Here is a 15160-nt window from a genome sequence, read left to right as displayed (position 1 = left end):
AAAAACAGTAAGTGGAAAAGGGGGAAAGTTTTTTAATCAATAAGCTAAGCTGAAATCTATGCATGCGTATTTGAATAGATCTGTTTCCTGTACCTATATTTCAAATCAATATTTCCATATGGGGAACCCAGCGTGCAAATGCGCTGTGCTCTATGCTGTGTACAGAATATACAATAAATAAATCTGCCCAACTATAATACTATATGTGCTTGGGCATTTGTATATAAGATCTAACGGTGCATATGTAGATGTGTGTATGATACGGGTTTGCAATTCTGCTCACATAAAAAGATCTATAACCCCAAAGCTTGTGTGTACATTTTTATAACCATCACACACTTATAGACAGGGCAAAAGCTTGAGTATTTGTGTACTCGAATTGTGGCGATAAGACATTAGCTGATTCAGAAGCTTCACTATATTCAAGCAAAATATCCACAAACGCGTGTGACCTAAGTCTGGTTTCTTTTACAACTCCATTCTGAAATATTTCTCTGAGAGGTGAAGGAAATGCCTCAACTTGGCCCAGAGCGGGTTGTGAAATTTTGTGACTTTTCTGTCTGACCATGACATCCTTTACTGCGTCTCTTACCCAAAAACCACAGGGAGAGTGTACATTCTGTGATGCTTATTTCATGGTTGTGATGGACACGGGGATGAAGGCACAGTTCCTTGTGCACAAGTGTGTCTCACACAAGTGTGAATCTGACCAGTGGTCAGAGATGAGTTGAAATGTGAAAGCTCTCAAGTAACTGTAGAGGTCACACAAAAGCACTGCTGTGTACAATGAAATCAGGAAAGTCCCCATGGCACCTGGAGTTTATTTCTTCTGACCCACGATCAGAGTCCAGCCCCACTGTTGGAAAGAATGAGGTGTGGGAACACTTGTTCCAGGGGATGAAGTCAAGATTCCCCAGAACCTTCACCCTTTACACACAGCAGCCTCCAAAAGGAGCTGCATCCGATCTGCAAACATGGGTTCAACCCTTAGTGCTTCCACACCCTCCAAGTGGGGATTTTAATTGTAAAGTAACGAAATCTTCTCCCAAACCTCCCTCCAGGTTGTCAGAGGTGAAAAGAAGAACAGACAAAGAGGTCAGTTGCCCAATTACATCCCGGGAATTTCTAACCAGCTACCAGCCACCAGGAATATGGGAGGCCATGGGGTGACTGACTCTTTGGGAGCGCGTATCCAGGAGGCCAAACGGGGTGGGCGGCAGGCGGGGCGGAAAGGAGTTGAGCAGGTAGAAGGTTATTACGGAATTGCTTCCATAAAACCTGTGGCTGTTGTAAAACTCTCTGCTTTCCAAAGACTTTATTTCCTCCTTTCTCTCTAACATCCCCCTTTTTTCTTTTTACAGCACTGTTCCTGGGAGGGGGTGGCCAAGGGACACCAAGGGATGGAGGACAGTCAGGCTCTGAGTGGCTGGGCAGGTTCCTGAGAGGCTGAGGAAAAGGAAGGTAAGGCAACAAGACGCTCCAGACCTTCTTCACCCAAACCCGAGGACGAGGAGGAAATGTCAGGACAGTGGGCTGCATTTCCTCCCAGGCTGAGGGTGGGTCTCCCAAGGACCTCTTCCACCCTAGCAGGGGCCCCTTATTCAGAGACACCCTTCACCCGCCCTCCAAGTCAGACCCGGCGCCAGAGCCCCATCCGGTCAGGCCTCTTCCCCAGACCCCCTTCCGCCATTCCTCTGCCTCAAGCAGGAGGAAAAAAGTTTGGGAACAAAAGTTAGCTTATGCTTTGGACTGTCCCCCTCCTTCCACCAGCACTTGTAGTCACTCCTTTCCTGGGCAGAGAGCCAGCAGCCTGGAGAAGGCTGGGGTCAAAGAGGGTATCACAGCTTTGCCCCTGCCCCCTCCCCATCTCCTGTCACTCCATCAGTCTGGGCTGAACTGTCCAATAGTCTGGGGTCCCCACTAGCCTGCAAGACAGGCCCCTCTGGGTGGGGGTGGCCCTCCAGACTTGGGATACCCACAGCCCAGCCCAAGGGTCTACAGGGGAACCCTGGCCACTCAGTGCAAAGAGGCCAGCTGAGGGCCAGGGAAAGGAGGACTGTTTTGGACCCACCTCTGTCTCACTAGGGGGAGGGTAGAAAGGACCCTGGGAGCCTGGAGGCTGAGACTGCAAGAGATCCTGATGTTTCCTTTTCAGAATAGGATAGGCTGAGCCCCACTCAAGGACACCTGAAGCCTCTTGTGGAAGTGGAGCCCTGTCCACCCGGCAAAAGGTTACAGAGACCTCAAGGTCATCCTGTGAATCTGTTGAAATCAAGTGCTTGCCAAGTTGGGGAGACTTTCTTTGGGAAGTCTGAATGTAGCCCAAGCAGTTAGCTTGAAGCCCTGACTCAAATCCTTCTGGCTCTGTAGAACAGCCCAGAAAGGTGCCTTTGGAGAGTGGAACACTCTTCAGTGCCCCTTCCCCTCCCAACACACATGTAAACGAATGCATAAGTGGGAAGACACCCTAGGGCAGCCCAGATCTCCTCTCTGGGGAACATTCTTGCTGCTCCTGGATTAGGAACATCATACCTCTTCACGTGTTGCAAGGGTGAGACTAGTTCTGAGTCTGCTTCCCCACCCACCCTCCACTCCTCCAGCTAAGCGAGGAGCAGTAACTGCCGTGAGTCGGGTGGTTTAATGTCGTTGTGTTCAGAAATCCAGGCCCAACAACATGAAACTACCTAATTCACTCAGCAGTTCCAGTTCACGCTCCAGGTCAAGGGCTCACTGGGGACAGGCCCCTGCAGCCATTTTTGTGGGCCCAAAGGGCTGGCCAGCTAACTTCCTTTTTCTCCACCTCTTCCCAAACAGAACACAGCTGCTAGTAAACAACAAGTCCAGAGAACTGGAGGCAGGACTCCAGGCAAAGCCTCTGGAGCTGGTTCTGGCAGCTCAGATTCCAGGAACTTTTGTTCCCTTTCAGGAGCTCTAGTCAGAGGGGAACCTGGGCCCCGCCTGGGCAGGGCCTTGTGGATATACCTGCTTGGTCACTGCCTCTCAGACTCTGTCTCTGAAGCTGGAGGTTTCAGCAGCCAAAAAAATTTCTCTCAACTTCAAACTGTTATCATGGTATGTGTGTGGTCACCATCTGTCTAGCGCCTATCCTCCAGGGTCACCCAGGGTAGTAGCTCTAAGAAGCCGAATCCTCAAGCCCTACATCAGACCCCAACTTTGAAACGGGCACAGACAAGAGAGTGGAGAAAAACTGACAATCGGAGCGGGAGCGGAAGAGCAGAGCATGAGAAAGTCTCAGGAAGACTAGGGCGCAAACAGTAGCCCAGAACTGGAAAGGCAAGGGGGTTGACCTGAGCAGCCTCCAGGAAGTTACCCTGCCCGTCTCCGCAGAGGCAGAGCTGTCCCAGGTAAAACAACCCATTCTGAATTCACAGATGAAACCGGGATACTCGCTCCTTCCTTCTGGACCTTCTCTCCCCGGTCCCCACCGATGTTCCCTGCTGCCACTTCCGTCCCTCCGGACCCCGCGCCCTCACAGGTGCCCGGGCGCACACGCCGCACCCGGCGGCGGCCGAGCGGGCCGAGCGGCGGACTTACCTGGGCGGCGGCGGCGGCGGGAGCGGCCGTCGGAAGGGGCGGCAGGCGCGGAGCCAGCGGTCCTGTCCCGCCGGGCCGGGCTCCCTCCCGGCCTCGTCCGGGAGGCCAGGGTCCCAGCGGCCACGTGTCAGACGGGGAAGTCCGAGGGGGCGCAGGAGTCTGCGGGGCCGCCCGCTCCCCCTCCCGGGTATAAATCTTGGGGACCGGAAATACAATAAAACTTCACCGTGTTGATGAACTTCAAATGGTTTACATCCCCTCCTGTCCTGAAAAGAAAGACGGCCGGGGGCGGGTTAAAGGAAGGGGAAACAAATTTACGAGCCGCGGAAGCACCCGCTCGGCCCCTTTCTTTCGCCGGGCGGCCGATGTCCGCGTGGAGAGAAGCGGTCTGGCCTCGGACTTGGCCCGCGGTCCCCGCCGCCCCGCTCGGCGTTCACGGGGTCTGGAGGCCACCTCCCCCCGGAAAACACACCGAGGCCTCTGCTCGCCTCCCCGCTCCTCGCGAGCAGAGCTAGGCGCCGGGCCTCCTGGTTACGGCTCTGACTGCCAGCCACGGCCTGACCTCGGTTCTTTGCATCTTTCCGCCGAAAGCGGGTTTTTTCCCTTTTTTCTCTCTAGCCGCCAGATCTTTGCCCTGCCCATCCCTGTTTATTGCCTGGAACTTGCTGGAAAGGAGGAGAAGAGAGTCAGAAGGTCTGAGGGGCTGAGTCGGGCAAGGGCACCCAGAGGAGAAACCGAGGGGCCGGTCTTCGCCGGAGTGGCAGTGACGGCCAGCGGCTAATAGTGTCCCAAATCGTCTTCTCTCTGCTTTCCTAAAATACTCAAAATCAAACAAAAATGACCACTACCCAGCCCGCCACTAATCCTCTCCACAGTTCTTTTCTGCCCTGGGCCATTTTTCTGTTTTGTTTTGTTTTTACAAACTTTGTGGAATCCAGATTTGGAAGGGCAGTTCGGCCGTGTTAACCAAAACTGAGAAAAATCCCTTTCACCTTGGGCTCCAGATAACTGGGAGTGAAGTTACTGATTTCTTGCTCACTTTGATGAAGGGGTCTGGTTAGGTGCACTTCAGGGTGGGAGAGCAAAGGAATTCCAGCGTGACTCACTAGTTATTCACAAAACAAAACAAGAGAAAACAACCAAGGATTCGGGTCTGACAGGCTCTGGGGAGGTTTGTGTACAGGACTGAGGGCCGGCTGCAGACGGAGGTGGGGGTCTGGTGCACTGATGCTCACCTTCTCGCACAGACACACAGGTATGACCCTGCATGACTCATGAACTCCACCACCTACCCCTCCAGGAAAAGGCCCCAAAGCATTACTGGGGATTTTTAAAAAATGGATTAAAAGTGGTATGGACAGGAAAAATATGAGGCTGTGGCTTACAGTTTCCAAATTTTCTGAAAGGCCAACTCTGCTTCAGGCAGTCCCACTCTGCTTTAGCTGGCAAGGGGTGGGGAATGCCCTCTGGCCCCTTCCCGTTCACCAAGGAGGAAGAAGCTGGGAGCTCATTAACAGCTGGAAGACAGGAAGTAACTTGTTTCTATCCCAACATCCATATTCCAGGATATGCATGGGGTGCCCCTCCAGCATGCGCCCCATTTCCCTCTTTTCACTCCTCATCTTGCTGTACATTTTTTTTTTTTTTCACTAAACAGTCATTCCTTCTATCAGGATTTGCCTCTGAGAGTTATTAGTGACAGAAGAAGAGCAGACCAGAGGGGCGGCAGTTTCCACAGCATTCTAGAGTGCCGTTGCCCACCCCTGCCCTCCTAGGCTGTGGGGTGAGGGCGGGCAGAGACGGGTCAGTGTGCTGGCTTCCTGCCCATTGCTGACCTCAGTCTCTGGAATCTGGAAAAACGGAAGAGACTACAGCCTTAGAATGACATACCTGAGCACACACTAATTTTGCACACACTTTTCGGGGGGCTTTCTGGTTTCCCTTTACCCCATCCCAGGAACCCAGGCCGTGGATTTCAGTTTAAAAATTAAACTCTGCATGGGGCCTCCAGCACCTGAAACCATAGATGCTGGGTAGCCTTTTTCATCCCGAGGTCACCTGGCCCCAGAGTCAACTTTCAAATGCTCACCACAGATACCCAGCAACAGGGGAGCTGGTGCCAACAAGCAACCTCCTGAAAGTCTCTCATACACTAGTTGATGGTATGAGTGAGTAAAGGCCACTTAGGCAATGTTTCCTTTCACCCTCAACAGTTTTTCCAAAAGCACGTCCATTTCCAAGTTATTCTGAAAATTGAAAATGTAGATGATCAAGCTGTTAGATTTGGGGGAGGCTTTTCCCTACTGCAGTCCCTCCTGGAAGACACAGCAGAGTTCTAGCATAATTGGTGGAGAATGGACAATTTGGATGGCGAGATAAGACAGTGAAGACGAGATGCCCAACACCGGATCCTCAAAGGAACAGAAATTGCGACACCACCACCCCCTCCCATTTAGTGAGAATTACAAGAATAAATATTTTTGGGCCTTCCAGGTCCGCGTCCCTTCCTAGGGTTCATTAAGCGGGGGCTGTCTCAGACAAGTCAAAGGTGCCAGAGGCCGTGCTCCTGAAACCCGAGCTGAATTCGCTCCCTGCCCACCCCAATTTGTGGGTCGGCTGCGGAAGCAGCTCTGAGGTCGCTGGCGGATGGGGCTGTGGCCGCCGCCGACCTCTAGGCGGCGGCCTGGTGCTGAGTCCGCGCTGAAGAAGATCCTCCTCCCGCAGCTTTGTGTCCTTCGCCGGGTGAAGGGGCCTGCAGACGGACTGGGCTTGGCCTGGAGCTGGCCGCCGGCGTGTCGCCTTTGGCGCCCTCTGCCAAGCAAAAGAAACACGATTAAACGAGTGAGGGCTGGGAAAGGAATCCACAGCTAATCATGGCTCCATCTGCTCCCAACCCCCTACCCCATCCCCGACTCTAGGGAGCCTTCCACAGCCCAAATCTCCTTTGATCTCTCCGGAAGCCGGTTCAGGGGCAGCGCCAGAAGCTTTAACCCGCTCCCATAACTTGCAAAAGAAGTCACTGAGTCCCGAAGAAATTAAGTGGTTAACCCCAAATCAGAGCAGCTATTTAGAATGGTGAAGGAGGGTTGGAGGACATGTCCTCTACTCCAAATGTAACGTTTTTATTCCAAACTATGATGGCCCCAGCAAAAATGTCTTTCTTGTAAGCAAAGTTCATCTCCAGAATAACAGACTTTGGAAGTTGTCTATATTGGAAGTTTGGTATTTCCTGGATTTAAGATTTGGGGGGACACATAGGGAATTAGAGACAGACATAGGAATGACTTAGCTAGCATCAGGAGCCAAGACAGGTCCTGCCCCTTCTCTTCTAGGACTGGTCAGCTCAAAGCTGCTGTCACCTCCCTAGCTGTGTCTGATCATGGGCAAGTGCTTTAGGCTTTCGAAGGCCTGGATGAAAATGACCTACTAGACAGGGATATTGTAAGGTCTGATCACGTTGTAAAAGAGACCCCATGATTAAGAGAAGATGCTTGATATAAGACTGTCCCATAAACCCCAAAGAGAGGGGCTTTTAGAGTAGGCAGTTGGGCCACTCTCCTTGGCTTGAATGGGACCAGTTATAGGGGGTAAGGGAAAAGAGGGGCTTCCCTCATAGCTCAGTTGGTAAAGAGTCTGCCTGCAATGCAGGAAACCCTGGTTTGATTCCTGGGCCAGGAAGATTTGCTGGAGAAGGGACAGGCTACCCACTTCAGTATTCTTGGGCTTCTCTTGTGGCTCAGCTGGTAAAGAATCTGCCTGCAATGCAGGAGACCTGGGTTTGATCCCTGGGTTGGGAAGATCCTTTGGAGAGGCTATCCATTCCAGTACTCTGGCCTGGAGAATTCCATAGAGTGTATAGTCCATGGGGTCACAAAGAGTCTGACCGACTGAGCAACTTTCACTTACGCTTAGGGGAAAAGAGGCCTGTTCAGGACCCAGTCCCTCTGAGCCTGAGTTCAGAGACATCCAGAAACCCGAGAAGAGGAGGTTGGGAGGAACTGGGGTTGCTCTCTCCCAAAGCAGAGATATCATTTTATACTGCAGAACCCTCTAAGAGAAGATTCTCCAAAGTTAGTCTTCGGACAGAATTCCCAGAGACTCCCCTGTGGGAAAGGGAGGGAAGAAGAGAGGCGAGGTGGCCATTGGGGCCACAGCAGCAAAGGGCACGTGCTACCGTGGAGGAAACTGCAGGATGCAGTGCCTGCCCAGGTCTGGGCCTCAGGGGACACTGTTCTCCCAGACAGGCAGGGGTTCTTGCGGACGCCTAATTACTGAGCACACATCTGGAGCAGCTGCGCCCCACTCAGCCTCGGGCACATTATTCTGCTCCAAATTCTATTTTCATTCCTGAGGCTGAGTCATAAAAGACTCTAGAGGCAGGATAAAGTCGGGTCTGTGTGTGTCAGCATTCCTGTGTGTGTGTGTGTGTGTGAGTCTGTGCGGGTAGGGTCTGCGAATCTCACTGTGATTGCCCAATCGATTTGCAAAAGTTGGGGGGGAATGGAGCAACATCAGGCGAATTCAACTGCGAACATACTGTGGGCCTCATTATCCGCCCATTTCAAGGGGAAGCATTTGGGGCTCGGAATTAGCCAGTTAATTGCAGCACTTCTTTGTTCATTTTAGGGCAGGAGGAACTGCATTCTATGAAAATATTCCAAGTTTCAAAAACTTTTAAGATCTTTTCATTGTCATTGTTCTTTATTTCCATCCTCATTATGCCACTTGAGCATTCAGATCTGCCAGTATCACATCAACATTATTTTACACACACACACACACACACACACACACACACATGCTTCATGCCTGGAAAAGTAACTCAGTTTCTTTGCATCAGCAAAATCTGCAAGTCTTAACTCTTTGGATTGTTGTAAGGTTTAATTAATGGACAACATGTCTAGGATTTAGCACAATGCCTAATGAACAAAGAGTAAAGAGGAACTGTTAATAACAGAAGGAGGAGAAAAGAGGTGGAGGAGAGAGGAACCGGAGAAAGAGGAGGAAGTCTGCTTTGTTCTCAGAGAACCAGTCTAGATTGGAGGGTGTGCGTCTCAGCCTGTATATGTATAATGTATTCTTTTGACTTACAGCTATGTCCATAAAAGTGAGGCCCCTTGAACCCCTTGGCCTGTAACTACCTCTTCAATAAGGAACAGAGAATTGGGGCAATTATCTGGCTCATTTCAGGTTCAAACTCTCTTTAGCCTGAAGTATCTGGATCTGGTGGGGGAAAGGTCTGGGGAGTGGTGGCATATTCTTTTTTTTTTTTTTTGGCATATTCTAATCTGACTTCTCAATGAGCCTTTTCCCATTGCTGCAGTGAGCAAGAGCCTGCCCTAGAGAACGGGTAGAAAAGAAACAGAGGCCCCAGAAAGCTGAAATTAAAACAGAACATCTGAGAAATGCTTGAGAAAAACCAGGTCTTGCTTGTTTCCTGGGCAGCTATGAGGCCTTGGAGCTCCCTGATGAACCAGCCTCAGAGGCTCCCCAGACAAGCCACAGACATTTGCCTGGTGGGAACTTTCATTCCATGTTCAACAAACATTTCATGAGTGCCCACTGTGTGCCCAGCGCTGGCTGAGCTCTGGGGCTCCAGTGGGAGTTGCCCCCCACCAGTTAGCCTTGTTGATTTGCAGCCATCCAGAAGTCTCTGCTCCCAGAAACTAGTCCAGAGGCCTGGGAAGGGGGATAACCCTGCTGGGCAAGAACTTCTGGCCAATGACAGCATTGCCTTTTCAGAGCCAAAGTCCCCATGCAGGGGAGGAGCCAGATGGTCTGGGCATCCCCCTCCCATTGTCTGTCAGAAAGAGGCCAACTCCACGGTGGGGATGGCCTTGTGGGGGGAGGGGTGGGGCAGAGGGGCATGAAGAGGGGAGGAGAGATGACTACAGGCTCCTGACCCTCAGTCGGAAGTTTTTAAGAACACCAATTAGCTTTTTTAATTAGTAAAGGAGAGAACAAACAGGCATATATTTCTTCTGCTCTGATTAAAAGCATTTAGGTCAGGTGTTCACAGCCAGAATTATTCAGTTTAAGTTGTCCCAAGCAGAAAATGGTTTATTTTTTCTTTTATTTTCAGGCAGGGGTCTGAATACTATTAGCCAACCAGTGGCTTCTTGTTCCAGCCCAGAACTGCTTTGGCTGGTAGGTGGTGGTTGTGCCCCTCAGAGAGGGGCAACCAGGAGTGGGTTGGGAATCTGTCCTGCCCCCAGTCACATTTGCTTGAAATGTGTAGGCAGTTGAGGGGTGGAATGTGTGTGTAGCGGGAGGGTGCAATAAAGGTAATAATTTCCAGTTGCCTTAATTTGTCTGAACATCATCCAAGAAGAAGGAAGTTTCTTCACCTCCCAGACCCCAAAGAAACCTGATTTTTCTTCTGGGAGGTATGGTTTGGTCAACTGAAAGGAGTGAAGAGAAGGCCAGGAAGCTTTTACTATTAGTAGACTGGAGAGAAAGAATAAAGTCTAAACAAGTCTCAAACATCCAGTGAGTTTAGATGAAACTAGGAGGTCTCTGAGGCTTGTCAGGGACCACCTGCTGCTTGGCTCCTACTAAGGGTTACAAAAGTATTTGGGAGCAAATGTCTTCCCCTTTTAGCTCAGTGTCTAGTATCCACCACCGCCTCCTCTCCACTCCCCACTAGCCCCGGCCTTCTCGGCCTTCTCGGTCTTCTAACCTTGGCTGTCTCTAGCCCCACAAAGAGTTGGGATATCCAACAAAACTGAATAGGTAGATCAGTAAGGGACACAAAAGAACATTTGCTGGGCTCACAGACAGCATTATCTAGGGGGTTGTTGTCAAACAGCCTTCCCTTCCCAGGAGTTCCAGCATGTTTCTTATTTCCTGGGAGGCTGCTCAAGCCTGGTATCGCTCAAGCAGTTGGTCCCACTCTTGGGGGGGTCCAAGATCTGCTTTGCCCCAGCACCCCACCAAAGTTTCTCCACACTTTCTCAAGCATACAGATCCAGCGAGGGAAGAAAGACCAGCTATACTGGGAACCCAGACCCCGCCAGTAGTGGTGGGGAGAGAAGCACTGCGGCATCGGTGTTCTTAATGGTGAAGGCTGGCCTGGCAGCCACAGCGGGAAGCGAAGATCTGAGTTAGCTGACCGTATTTGGTCTCAGTATTTTCCAGACACTAGCTTCTTTAACTGATCTAAATAGGAGTTCATAACCTGGGGTCCAAAGGGTCTGAAACCCTCTGAAATTGTGGGGTTTGGTGAGTACTGTGTTGGTTCGTTTTTTCCCTGTGGGGACAAGGAAAGCAACAGCTTTTTTTTTTTTTTAATTAGATTTTAAAGTATGGGCAACTAATTCCCAAAATGCTAGGAACTTTTTATTCACTTGTGCTTGTGCTAAATCGCTCAGTCATGTCCAACTCTTCTCGATCCACTGGACTTTAGCCCACCGGGCTCCTCTGTCCATGGGATTTTTCAGGCAAGAGTACTGGAGTGGCTTGCCATTTCCTTCACTATTCACATACAAGTACCACAAATAGGATGCTGAGGGAGGCAGTGAAATAGACTTGAGTATCTGACAAAATAAATTAAAGGAGCCGACAAACAATTGTGTGTACCAAGGTCACATGGATAGCCTTCCACAAGAGGTACCTGTTCACAGGGGTTGAGAACCCCAGGACTGAGACAGGCAGCCCACAACACCCAGTCCCCACCTCTTGTGTGCTCCCTTGCCCACGTAGAAGGATGTGCAAGGTCTGTGTGTCTATAATAAAAATGAAATGGAGCTGTACTCCTCTGGAGCCTGGATCTTCAACCATTTGCTGCCTTGTCCATACCGAAAGAGGGCAGAAAGTTTCAGGATCTGTTTTCCCTTCACAAACGCCCTCCTCTTGGAGGGATGGGGTCCGGGAGGGGAATATTGCCGGATCTCCAGCTCCCTCAGCTTCAGCCAGGCCTATAGTGCCCCGTCTGAGCCCGCCAGCGGCTAGCCGGGGCCACTCGCCATGACCTTAAAGTTCTCTTGGTGCAGGCTGGACGCGGAGAAGGGCGCGAGATTCAGCAGGACAGGTAGACAGAAGCAGACACAAAGAAAGGGGCCTCGTCTCCTGTATTGCAGGCGGATTTCTTACTGTCTGAGCCATCAGGGAAGGGCCAGAGAGAAGATGGAGACTCACAAAGAGTGAAGTGAAGCAGACGGGCAGGAAAGCGGGAGCTGGAGCGCGGCGCGCAGGTGGAGAGGCCGAAACCCGCGTGCTGAGAAGGACCCAGAGGGGCCTCGGAGGCGGCCGGGCGCGTCTTCCTCCCAGCTTTACAGGGAGGTTAATGAGCGGCCCCTCGTTCTAAACCGCCTCTTACAACTCCTAGATCTCCTTAAGGCTCTGATTAATTAATCAGCCGACTCGAGAGGAGAGAGGTGCCCCTCCGCTGGGACCCGGCAGGTTTCGCCAGTTCGTTTATTAGTTGTGGTGAGGAAGGGCAGGGGAGGGGAAATCCCGGGCCAGGAAGTGGGGGCAAGTGGCACGGGCGGCCGGGAGGGAGCAAATGGACTGTTCCTGAGGGGCGGCTGAGCGCGGGGACCCAGAGATTAGGACCCACGCCCCCTTGGAGCAGGAGAGCGAGAACACCCCTCTCCCTCGGAAAGGGCGCCCCGCCCCAGCCTCCAGGGCGAGTCGCTCCCTGAGACGGAGGCTGGACGGAGCCCCCATCCCACCGCGTCTCCTCTCCTTAGACCGCGGAGGTTGTGCACCTACAGGCCCTTGGCGTTGCGGCGTCCCGGGGAAGAGGGGGTCACCTTGTAATTGCGACCTCCCTTCGCTCCGAAAATGCTATTTCCGGACGCTTCTGCCGGGTTTGAAAGCCTCATTTCTAATCCTTCAGCCAGGCTCCCGTCTCCAGAGGGCCGAGGCTCGGTGCTAGACCCTCCCAAGATTCCAGATCCCACCCCAGCGGCGCCAACCTGCGGATGGGCGGTCGGCGATGCGGCTGGAGGCGCGCGGAATCCCGAGGTGCCCCTGACCCTCCTCCGGACGCCAACTCTGCGGCTCCGGCTCGGCCGCCTCCCGGCCTGGCGACCTTCCTGCCCTCCTGCCCACAACCAGGCCAGCGCCCGGCACTGAGAGCTCCACCCCGCGCGCAGCCGGGAGGCGAAAGTGCTGATCCCCAGCCGAGCACCGCAGGATGCGCGCCGTCGGGGGCCGCCGCGCTGGCCCAGCGCCAGGGAGCCTAGCTAGGACTTGGTGTGTTCCGCACAATCCCAAATACGTCCGGAGTCGGGATCTAGGTGCGTAACGGAGGCAAATCCTTCCGCCACGACTTCTCCAGCCACCCCAGTCCCCAGGAGACGTGGTCCCACTGCAGTGAGCACTCTCTCCCTGGAGCCGCGGCAACTTGTGGAGCCTCATTCCCCCTGGTTCACATCAGAGCTCAGGATCCCGGCTCACCGGGGCCAAGGAGCTAACGGACTGATGAAGAGGTAAGAGGTTTAACAAGTAGAAATTTGGACCCTCTTCCTTTTTATTGTTTCAAAGGACAGGGTCCCTGGATATTGACCCCTCGCTCCAGAAGAGTTTCGGGCATTCTGACCAGTCCTTTCGAGTCCAATGGGGCGGGGGCTTCCGCCGTAGATTAAGGAGGAACTTTCCGGGATGGTAGAGGCTCAGGAGTTCATGGTTATTTTTCTCATTATTGTTACTCATTACTATCCAGTTAATTTGGGATTAAGCCCTCACCTCCACTCCTGCCGAGACAGCCTTGCACAGTAGCCCGGAATGAAAAGGGGGTGACTCAGAGCCGCCCCAAGATGGGATGGGGTGGGGGCGCTTTGGCCTTAATTACCCCTGCAAGGTAGAGGCTGTTTTCCTATAACTAGGGCTGAGGTGGGGACAGAAGGAGAAAGAATGGAGAGTGGGCTGAGGGCAGCCACTTTGGCATCTTCCTAAGAAAGCCCCACTGCTCTTCGTCCTACTCCTTACAGACAGCGGTGAGAGAGGAGCACTAACCTGGGTACTTTGACAGGAGGTGGATGGACCTGGTAAGCACCCAGTTATCATCTAAATAGAAAAAAGTGAAGACCTAACTGACCATATTTGGTCTCAGAATTTTCCAGATACTAAGTTCTCTGATGACTCCAAACAGGAGTTGTTAACCTGATGGTCAAGGACTCTGAAATCCCCTGAAATTGTGGGATTTCATGGCTCTGCAAGAAAGCCTTCATCATCTCCTGAGAAGCTCTGGGAGGAGAAGCAGCAGCTGGGGGTGGCACGGGGAAAGGAGGCCAGAGGCCCCACCTGCCGTCTAGTGTCCTAGACAATGAGCTCTGGACACCCGTCCACATATTGCCAAAACGGAGCGTGTAAATTTGCCAGTCAGCCATGGCGGCAGATTTTCTTCACTGCTTTCAGGACAGGTCGGGGTGCCTAAGCAGATTACAAATCTGGATGTTTTCCTTTCAGTTATTCTTGATTTGGGAGCTCTGGAGCCCTTAGGGCAGTAAAGCAGGAGAAGAACCTGTCCCCTGATCTCACCTCCACCTGGTAAACAGTCCAGCATCCCCTGCCGGCTGGGTCAGGGGTCAAACCTGCCCCACCAAGTCTCTGTCTGTGTCAGGCTTGGCCCCTCAACCCTGTCAGCTCTGAGGGCTCATTTCTCTGTGAGCCCAGGTCTGCTCCCTCCACACCTGGCCACCTGAATAACTACAGCAATTTTTCTTCTTCTTCCTATTTTTTGAAAACTGCAGAAGCCCCAAATCCTTAGCTCCTCTTAAGGAAGATGGTGCTTTTGGATCTTGGGATGAGGGGCATTGAGGAATCAAATTAACCTCTAAAGCATTGCAGGGCTGGGTCTCCTATGAGGACTCGGTGCTTCAGATCAGTTCTGGGTGCTGCCTGGATGGGTCAAATAGTCCCTCTGAGTTCAGAAAACCTATGGATTCCTCTGTCTTTCTATGTTTGAGAAGAAAAAGACAAAACCCAAGAGTAAGAGAGTGATGAGGGAGGAGAAAATGAGGGAGAGATTCCAACAGATTAAAACAATCAACTTCTCTTTCTAATCCCACAGCATCAGAAGTCTGATGCTTGTTTTAATCAGGCCAGAAAGAGAAGCTGGAGGCAGGGTGGGTGAGAGACTTAAGTTCTCAGCTGACTGAGCCGTGGGGTCAGTGCCTCTGAGGCAGTGAGAAGGCAGAACCATCCTCTGGGGATGGTACCGGTAGGGGTCTGGGTCTCCTCAACTGCAGTGTGGAGGAGTGTGGGGCTCTTAAGGGTCTCCAAGGTCTCCTGTGGTGCCTTGCCTGGGGTCTAGTAAAGGCTTTCCTTGCATTTCCTCTGGGGCACACTGCTTGTTTGTGGGGTATGTGTGTATAGAGGTAGTGGCTCTAAACCCTGGCAGATGGCTAAGAGCAACTGCCTCCCTGGGAGCCCAGGGCGATATGATTGATAGTAGAAAGAGGCTTCATTTTTCTAGGCTGGGGGAGTGAGGAGGGCTCTCTGGACTTGGAGCCAAGTGCTCCAGAGTCTAGGGAAATGGAGGAGCTGCAGCTCCAAAGGGGGATTTAGAGGACAGGTCTTATCAGGAAAAGCCCTGAACTCCCTACTGACTATAGTGTTATAAAGGAGTTTCCACCAAACTCCCTTCCTCCAAGAATCC

General features: G+C 52.2%; 1 protein-coding gene across 1 annotated transcript in view; it reads right to left on the bottom strand.

Annotated features, from left to right (window-relative positions):
* Window positions 1-3462: 3462 nt before the first annotated feature.
* The window catches only part of LOC139177779 (uncharacterized), a 35658-nt gene continuing 23960 nt past the window's right edge, over window positions 3463-15160 (bottom strand). Inside the window, exon 5 of the mRNA XM_070774444.1 lies at window positions 3463-6366. Coding sequence (XP_070630545.1) covers window positions 6227-6366 — 140 coding nt within the window. The 3' untranslated portion in view covers window positions 3463-6226. The remainder of the gene's footprint in view (window positions 6367-15160) is intronic.

This window comes from Bos indicus, chromosome 19 (assembly GCF_029378745.1).
Source record: "Bos indicus isolate NIAB-ARS_2022 breed Sahiwal x Tharparkar chromosome 19, NIAB-ARS_B.indTharparkar_mat_pri_1.0, whole genome shotgun sequence".
In the NCBI taxonomy this organism is placed as follows: domain Eukaryota; kingdom Metazoa; phylum Chordata; class Mammalia; order Artiodactyla; family Bovidae; genus Bos; species Bos indicus.
This window is presented reverse-complemented; position numbering and strand designations above follow the sequence as displayed.